The following is a 9,690-nucleotide window of genomic DNA, read 5'->3' as shown; positions in this document are numbered from 1 at the left end:
AGTTTCTAGTATTATATTATTTTTTTAAAATTATTTGTACGATACAAGATAGTACAGGATACAAATTCAACCACTATCACAAACACATATTAACATTGAAAAATGTACAATGGATTTCGGGTCCCCTACCAATGCCGCAAATAGGAACCGCGCATCATGAAAGTATTGCAAGCCCACTTCATATGTAGCGGCTTTTCGTGCTATGGACTTTGTTGTTTTTTTAAAAAGAATTGTGCCGGCGACAGCGTATGTTTGATTGTAGGGAAATAGAACTCGGCCTTGACGATGGTTAAAAAATACAACTATAAATAACTGTTTTAAATATGTAAAGAATTTGTCGACAATTTTTTAACCCCCTTTTTGGTCCCCATCCCCTGCCCCATCCGCCACAGTATACTTTGGAGGATCGGTCAAACAGTTACTTGTCCTCTATTTAGCTATCAAAGATAGGGGAGGGGGGGGGGGGGCAACGAGTCAAAGAAGTCATTCATAATTTGAAGATTTGCCTATATTTTACACTGTAGTTTGTGTAATGGATTTTATCTTTTGCGGAAGAGCGTGGTATAGTGACTGTAAAATAAAGATAATCGTACCGCAGCTACAGTGTTTTTCTTTTACAAACCAAATATTAAGGCAAAAATTAAATTCAAAATTAAAAAAAAAAATGTTGGTCAGCCGTGGGCCCCTAAACGGCCTCCCCCCCCCCCCCCCCCCGCGCATTGCGGGGTCTGGCGGGACTGTAGTTCCGCCCCTGTTCATCAGGTAAATGAACAACTACTGACTAGTGTCTTTAACAAAATGTGCAGAAGTGGTCAGTTTACAGTTCATAGACGGTTCGTTAATCTATGCATTACATCTTATTGTAAGAGTAAGGGTGTGGTGAGGGGTAGAAGTGAGGGGTAGGGGGGAGGGGGGGGAGAGAGTTGGGAAGGGAAGGGGACGAGAAAGCGCCGATAAACATCTACATCAATAGTGCCGACTTTTTCCGATCGTCTAGAAGACCAGGATAGTCGCCTCGCCGCAACATTTCCCCAGCCCGATTTCAAAGCGTACCGGCACAGTCAAATTTCAGATGCTTCGTCTTTGAAGTTGTCTATATGTCTGGCGGTCTCTCGAGCTATAGTCAGTGCATTTTTTCTCAAAGACGTTTGCCGACTATCGTGTTTGTTTGTAACTGTAGAAGAAAGATAACTCAACCTCCACCTATTTTTTTTTAAAAATAATTTAGCCCAATTGGGCCCCCAATTGGTCTGGGCCCCCCCACATTGCGGGGTCTGGCGGCACTGTAGTTCCGCCCCTGGTGGACAGACATCTTTATTCAAGCAGCCCTTCACATGATATTTAAAGACGCATGTTCGTAGACATTCACATGACATATAAAGACATATGTTTAAGTGTAGTGAACGAGTGAAGGGGGGGGGGGTGAATGGAGGTGAATGTTGTTATTTATTTGTACCCTGTCCCGTTCGCTGAACGGAAAAAAGTCAAAGGAAAAAAACACAGAAAAAGTCACAGTGGAAAAATTACAGAAATAAAGTCACAAAAATGTTTTTAGAAATATTTTGATTTATTTGTTAAGAATTGTCAAATTTTGTATGTTTATTGTTGCGGGTTGTATTTTTTAATAGAATAATTATTTATGGGAACAGGGCATTTCCCCCGTCAATTACCCCCAGACATTCCCCCCCCGACATTACCCCCCCCCCCGGAGTAATTACCCCCCTGTCAATAACCCCCCGCCCAGTAGGACATTACCCCCCCCCCGTCAGGTTTAGAGTTAGGGTTAGGGCTAGGTTTAGGGTTAGGGTTATGGTTAGGGTTAGAGCTAGGTTTAGGGCTAGGGTTAGGGTTAGGGTTAGGGTTAGAGCTAGGTTTAGGGTTAGGGTTAGGGTTAGGGTTAGGGTTAGGGCTAGGTCTAGGGTTAGGGTTTGGGTTAGGGTTAGGGTTAGGCTTAAACCAATATCTAGCGTTGGTTTTGGTTTTGTGTGAAGTTTTAGGCTAAGGTGGATGCTTAGGTTTTGGTCTTTTTCTTAAGGTTAGGATCAAAGTAGTATATAGGTATAGAATCCTAGTTAGAGTTAGGATTCTAACTTGAGAGGGGGGGGGGGAATTCACAGGGTGGTAATTTCTCCGGGGGGTAAATACGGGGGGGGGGATGTCCGGGGGGGTGTAGCAATTTCCTGTAGCAATAATTTATAGACGTTAAAAGCATTATGGTTTACAACAATTGTAAGTGAAAATACTCTAAGATAATTTACACAACAATCTCAACTTTTGTTACGTATTTAGTTAAATACACGGTAGAAAAGTTAATTATAAAAGAAATGTAGGCAAATTTTGCCGTAGGCTATTCTCTGGTCGGTCTCTCCTCAGTAGGCATTGTCCGAACATATTTTGTGTTGTTGAAGTTTTGCGTCAATGTCAGCCTTTGAACCTTGTCGGCTTTCTGTTTGGATCCTAAGTTTTGTTGTGTAATGAGCGTGATAAATGTGGGCAGTAAAAGTGGTTGAACTAAACATATGTAACCCTCACTCAGTGGGGATGCTTTTACCCACTGAGGAGTTGTGGTTAAGAAGGGCTGACCCTGAGATTTAGAACACACTGACACCGACAGTTGTTGTCAAGTACTCGCTTTATTCACGGCATCAAGCCATGACGGCGATGCATCACACAGTAGTACGACGATTATAAAACAGAGAGAAAAAAACCGAATAAAAAAGAAACAAAGAAAACTGTAGCCCTTCATTAGGTCTACATCTTGGTCACCGTGTCCACAGACAGCAACCTTGCGTGTAACTGACACGGCTAGGCACGAAACTACCCACAGTCCCATGTCACATGACATGGGACACAGGTAACATCGCTCACAAGAGCAAGAAAAAAAAACCTACATCAACAGTTCAGTTGCGGTCCCACAGGGGACGCAACCCAATGAATTAAAACTTCATTCTGTTGGTATTTTAAAAAAAACACGATGAAAACAGTGGACTTTAGAGCATTCTATTAAATGCTACTTATCTTAAGTTTAACATAATTACAATCTACATACTTCATACTAAATATTTTTAGATGAGTTATAAAAATTACTATTCGTATACAGCCTACACACATTACATTACATTTAATTAATCCTAACTTAATTTGCACTCTCTAAATATTTAATGCACAAAAGTATTAACAAATATCATGCAAATATATATTTGTGACTTTTTTCCTGTGACTTTTTTCCTACAATCTTCCCGTTCGGCCCTGTTCAATCCTCGTGCTGTGAGTTGTGACAGTCCGGTTTATACCTGTTTTCTGTAAACATATATTAGGTGTGTAATAACGTGTGTGATTGCCTCCAGTTTCGTCCATCATCCAAGGTTAGAGTAGGATAATTAGTTAGCCACTGTATCTTAGTGTTTCTACTAGTCTTCGTATTTTGTGTTAAGAATAGACCGTATTAGTGTAGATACTATATATTATTAAATTATTTTAGTATTAAAGAGCAGTTTGTTTCATTTAGTCTTGTTTTACAACCAGTTTGTGGTTGTTCGTCTTGTATGTTCCGCTGCGCACTGGATCAAAAGTAAAGGCGTGTCCATGTGTTCACAACAAATAATTGGGGGCTCGTCCAGGATCTGATCTAGACTTTTTTAAAAGAGAGGTTCCACATCCCGGACGAGCCCCCAATTATTTGCTGCGCTACGCACTGGATCACCCATTATATTTAAAGACACTTAAAGACACCTGTTGAAGGTAGTCAATCACATGACATATCAAAACACCTGTTGAAGGTAGCCATTGACATGAAATACATTAAATCAGTTGTTACACATGCTGACCTGCTGCAGACCTGAATTTGACCAACTACTGTTGATGATAGATGTGACCTCTAACCAGAAGTTGACCCCCAGATTGACCCCGGAAGTTATTTTCCCCATCAGGTGACATTGGCTACTACAACAAGGACGGGCTGGTCTTTATAAAGGACAGACTGAAGGAGCTTATCAAATACAAGGGCTCACAGGTAAGTTCAATAGAACACTTTATAAAGGACAGACTGAAGAAGCTTATCAAATACAAGGGCTCACAGGTAAGTTCAATAGAGCACTTTATAAAGGACAGACTGAAGGAGCTTATCAAATACAAGGGTTCACAGGTAAGTTCAATAGAGCACTTTATAAAGGACAGACTGAAGGAGCTTATCAAATACAAGGGCTCACAGGTAAGTTCAATAGAGCACTTTATAAAGGACAGACTGAAGGAGCTTATCAAATACAAGGGTTCACAGGTAAGTTCAATAGAGCACTTTATAAAGGACAGACTGAAGGAGCTTATCAAATACAAGGGCTCACAGGTAAGTTCAATAGAGCACTTTATGAAGGACAGACTGAAGGAGCTTATCAAATACAAGGGCTCACAGGTAAGTTCAATAGAGCACTTTATAAAGGACAGACTGAAGGAGCTTATCAAATACAAGGGCTCACAGGTAAGTTCAATAGCAGCACTTTATAAAGGACAGACTGAAGGAGTTGTCCTCCAATGTTATCCTCCAATATAAAGTTGTCCTCCAATATAAAGTTGTCCTCCAATGTTGTCCTCCAATATAAAGTTGTCCTCCAATATAAAGTTGTCCTCCATTATAAAGTTGTCCTACAATATAAAGTTGTCTTCCAATGTTGTCCTCCAATATAAAGTTGTCCTACAATGTTGTCCTCCAATGTTGTCCCCCAATGTTGTCCTACAATATAAAGTTGTCCTCCAATATAAAGTTGTCCTCCAATGTTGTCCTCCAATGTGGTCCTCCAATATAAAGTTGTCCTCCAAAGTTGTCCTCCAATATAAAGTTGTCCTCCAATATATAGTTGTCCTCCAATGATGTCCTCCAATATAAAGTTGTCCTCCAAAGTTGTCCTCCAATATAAAGTTGTCCTCCAATATAAAGTTGTCCTCCAATGTTGTCCTCCAATATAAAGTTGTCCTCCAATGTTGTCCTCCAATATAAACTTGTCCTCTAATATAAAGTTCTCCTCCAATATAAGGTTGTCCTCCAATGTTGTCCTCCAATGTTGTCCTCCAATATAAAGTTGTCCTCCAAAGTTGTCCTCCAATATAAAGTTGTCCTCCAATATAAAGTTGTCCTCCAATATAAAGATGTCCTCCAATATAAAGTGATCCTCCAATGTTGTTCTCCAATATAAAGTTGTCCTCCAATATAAAGTTGTCCTCCAATATAAAGATGTCCTCCAATATAAAGTTGTCCTCCAATATAAATTTGCCCTCCAATATAAAGTTGTCCTCCAATGTTGTCCTCCAATGTTGTCCTCCAATATAAAGTTGTCCTCCAATATAAATTTGCCCTCCAATATAAAGTTGTCCTCCAATGTTGTCCTCAAATGTTGTCCTCCAATATAAAGATGTCCTCCAATATAAAGTTGCCACAATGTTGTCCTCCAATATAAAGTTGTCCTCTAATGTTGCCCTCCAATATAATGTTGTCCTCCAATGTTGTCCTCCAATATAAAGTTGCCCCCAAAGTTGTCCTCCAATATAAAGTTGCCCCCAATATTGTTCTCCAATATAAAGTTGTCCTCTAATGTTGCCCTCCAATATAATGTTGTCCTCCAATGTTGTCCTCCAATATAAAGTTGCCCCCAAAGTTGTCCTCCAATATAAAGTTGCCCCCAATATTGTTCTCCAATATAAAGTTGTCCTCCAATGTTGTCCTGACAGGTGCCGCCAGCAGAGCTTGAAGCCCTGTTACTGGGACACCCTGATGTACAAGACGTGGCTGTCATTGGAGTCCCTGACGACCAGGCTGGGGAGTTGCCAAAGGCGTTTGTCGTCAAGAAACCGGGTTCGAAACTAACTGAGAAGGAGGTGGCTCGTTTTGTTGAAGGTAGGAAACTGTCACACGTTAACCTTGACCCGTGTCAGACCTTAACCCTAACCTAGACCCGTGTCAGACCTTAACCCTAATCTTGACCCGTGTCAGACCTTAACCCTAATCTTGACCCGTGTCAGACCTTAATCCTAACCTTGACCCGTGTCAGACCTTAACCCTAACCTAGACCCGTGTCAGACCTTAACCCTAACCTTGACCCGTGTCAGACCTTAACCCTAATCTTGACCCGTGTCAGACTTTAACCCTAATCTTGACCCGTGTCAGACCTTAACCCTAACCTTGACCCGTGTCAGACCTTAACCCTAACCTAGACCCGTGTCAGACCTTAACACTAACCTTGAACCGTGTCAGACCTTAACCCTAACCTTGACCCGTGTCAGACCTTAACCCTAACCTTGACCCATGTCATACCGTAACCCTAACCTTGACCCGTGTCAGACCTTAACCCTAACCTTGACACGTGTCAGACCTTAACCCTAACCTTGACCCGTGTCGGACCTTAACCCTAACCTTGACCCGTGTCAGACCTTAACCCTAACCTTGACCCGTGTCAGACCTTAACCCTAACCTTGACCATGGTCAGACCTTAACCCTAACCTTGACCCGTGTCAGACCTTAACCCTAACCTTGACCATGGTCAGACCTTAACCCTAATCTTGACCCGTGTCAGACCTTAACCCTAACCTAGACCATGGTCAGACCTTAACCCTAGCGTATTTTCAGAGCGCGTGTCCCATACGAAGAAACTACGTGGCGGTGTCCAGTTTGTTGAGGACATCCCCAAGAACCCTAGCGGCAAAATCCTCAGGAGAGTTTTAAGGGAGAAATACTTGTAGCTTCTGTTGCCATGGTTTTATTTAGGGACCAGATTTTGTTACCAAGAGAAATACTTGAAGCTTCTGTTTACAGGATATGTAAATGCTCAAATATTAAAAAAAAATGACATTGTAATTTATCTGACAAGTTGTTCATGTAAGGTGTGTAGTCTGAGTTCAGCCACCGCAGCGTGTCCTTAATTATAATATTGGTGACGTCATAGCTTCGCCAATGTGTCTCTTATTTATTATTGTGAAATGACGTGAGATGAGAACCGGTGATCTATACATCTGTTTACATCTGTTTACATCTGTTTACATTTTTTTACATCTTTTACAAAACATCAAATTGACTAAATCCTGCTCTACATTATATTATATCAATCCCAATTTTGTATACATATATGATTCGTGCTATATGCTTTGATCATCCAATAAAATGCTTTCAACCATCGAAATCTTTTCCTCTGTGATGTTTTTACCTTAAGGGTTATTCGTCAATTTGTTGGCTGTTTGTTCGTTTGTTTGTTGATTTCGTCGGAACTGTGCACATCTAATATATAAAGCTCAATTCTGTATGTATTAAGTTTGTTTGTCGTTGACATACTTCTATGGATTAAGTGTTAGACTATTACCGTGCTCAAAGTCTAAATTTATGAGTTAAAAAATTATTATTGAAAGTGTTGGGAGATGATTTTCATTTTCAAACTGATAATAATAATTGTCGGCATGTTCATTAAAGACAATTTTAAAAAAATAACAAAAATTCTAATTATGTCTAAAATTATTTATATTTAGTCCTTTAGCACTTACTTCCCTTTGATAAATTAGGAAAACACAATTACTTCCCTTTATAAAAAATTGCATTAGTGGAAAAGAATTTACTTTTTATTACTTTGCTTTGGTGTTGGGGAAAAAATAATAACATAATTAGCGGGGATTGATCAAGTGCAAATGTTGTGGGTATTTTACGAATAAGCTTGGAGTATTATAATTGTTCATTTGGTTTGGTTTGGCACCTACGTTCGTTTAAGTGAGTGCAAAAGACTATGAATAAGTTGGGGTACTATAGTCGATTATTAAGCTGAAACAGGCGATTCTGCCCCGGGCTAGACTGTGAGCACTTTGCGTTTATGTTCGCGTTAGTGTTTTCTTTGTGTTTAGGTTGGGTTTGCGTTAGTGGTTGCGTTTTGATTTGGTTCGTTTTTGTTCTTTCTTTTTTCGTTTTCGTTTGTATTTTTTTCTTTGGGTTTGTATTTGTGTTTGTGGTTGGTTTTGCGTTTGGATTTGGTTTGTTTTCGTTTGCTTTTTACAAGCTTTTATTTAACTCACTTCCTCGACAGTCTGTCTGTCTAGACCGAAACGCCGGAGTGAAAATTCGGAAACTTCTACTTGATCGATACGATTCACACTTGGCACGTGGGTCAAGACATGAAGACAATGCAATCTGAAATTAAATTTGACTTAATTGGATGCCTAATTAATTTTTTATGAATTAATTAAAATTTGGACCAAATTAGTAGGCATGTCTATCCAACCACACCACACGCGTCATCACGTTCAATAGCTGCGCCATCACGTTCAGTAGGCGCGCAATGGTTTTTAGTCATGTAACTCTATTGTAAATAAAACATGTAAAGTACTGAAAAAAAAAATTCATAAAAAACGTTTTAATAACGTTTGTGGTTGTGGTAGGGTTTGTTGTTAGGTTTTTGTTTTCGTTTGCTTTTTTGTTTGTTTTTTCTTTGTGTTTGTATTGGTGTTTGTGATTGTGGTTGGGTTTGTTGTTAGGTTTTTGTTTTCGTTTGCTTTTTTGTTTGTTTTTTCTTTGTGTTTGTATTGGTGTTTGTGATTGTGGTTGGGTTTGTTGTTAGGTTTTTGTTTTCGTTTGTATTTGTAATTGTGTTAGCGTTATGTTTGCGTTTTGTTGTTTTGGTTGGTTGTGGTTTGGGTGGGCAATGCCGGGTTTATGATGATTACTAAACACACAGGTCTTTAACAGAAAGGTTTTTCACAGAAGCCAGAGCAGGGCCTGGCCGGGACGGCTAGTAGTATATAAAGTATGTTTTAACAATTCAATTATCGACAAATTTATGACGATCTAATTATTACACAAATTATGACGATCTAATTACCTAAAACTTTATTACGATCTAATTATCGAAAATTTATGACGATCTAATTATGTAAAAAATGTAACAAATGGCAATGTAATTCTTTTTTAAAAATCACGCCAAAAAATTAATAGAAATGTTACAATAAACATTAAAGAAGGGGGGGGGGGATCAGGGGCGGATTAAGCTTGAGCGGGGCTCCCGGCTGAAAATTTTTTGGAGGACCCCATATGTATATATATATATATATATATATATATATATATATATATATATATATATATATATATATATATATATATATATATATATATATATATATATATATATATATATATAGGCGATAGGATGAACGGTGCAGTCATACATACAGGACATGTGCGCCTACACACACAAACCCACACTCCCCCAACACACCCACATACACACACGCCTAAGGGTTTGTCTACAATATCACAAAATTTCAGTCTTGTCGAGGAGTGTTTTTTCCCCGATCATTCAAGGCGAAGGTCACTCTCGATCAGTTCTCTCCCACTCGTGGTCGATTGGCATTATTTCCAGTCATTGGTGATCTTTACGCGGTACACTGCCAAATTTGTAAACTTGATTTGGGACCCTGCCAAATTTGTAAACTTGATTTGGGACCCTGCCAAATTTGTAAACTTGATTTGGGACCCTGCTAAATTTGTAAACTTGATTTGGGACCCTGCCAAATTTGTGGACTTGATTAGGTTTGCGGGCAATGCCCTAAAATTTTTTTGTCGTTCCATGATGTTCCACAGAACTGTTTCCTTTGAAACTGACTTCACTTGGTTAAGTTGACTCGTCAACATAAAACTGGCCTACGGTTAGAGTTCAGTTCTCGCGGTTA

General features: G+C 39.4%; 1 protein-coding gene across 5 annotated transcripts in view; it reads left to right on the top strand.

Moving 5' to 3' along the window:
• LOC131943956 (uncharacterized) overlaps positions 1 to 7,031 on the top strand; it is a 20,015-nt gene extending 12,984 nt beyond the window's left edge. For all 5 annotated transcript variants that reach the window (XM_059304360.1, XM_059304356.1, XM_059304359.1 and 2 more), the window contains exons 10-12: positions 3,930 to 4,012; positions 5,719 to 5,884; positions 6,614 to 7,031. In XM_059304360.1, the coding sequence (XP_059160343.1) occupies positions 3,930 to 4,012; positions 5,719 to 5,884; positions 6,614 to 6,726 (362 nt within the window). In that variant the 3' untranslated portion in view covers positions 6,727 to 7,031. The remainder of the gene's footprint in view (positions 1 to 3,929; positions 4,013 to 5,718; positions 5,885 to 6,613) is intronic.
• The last annotated feature ends 2,659 nt before the right edge of the window (positions 7,032 to 9,690 follow it).

This window comes from Physella acuta, unplaced genomic scaffold, assembly GCF_028476545.2.
Source record: "Physella acuta isolate Inbredline_101_S28 unplaced genomic scaffold, ASM2847654v3 ptg000473l, whole genome shotgun sequence".
In the NCBI taxonomy this organism is placed as follows: Eukaryota; Metazoa; Mollusca; class Gastropoda; family Physidae; genus Physella; species Physella acuta.
The sequence above is the reverse complement of the archived record's forward strand: the minus strand, read 5'-3'. Positions and strand labels throughout refer to the sequence as shown.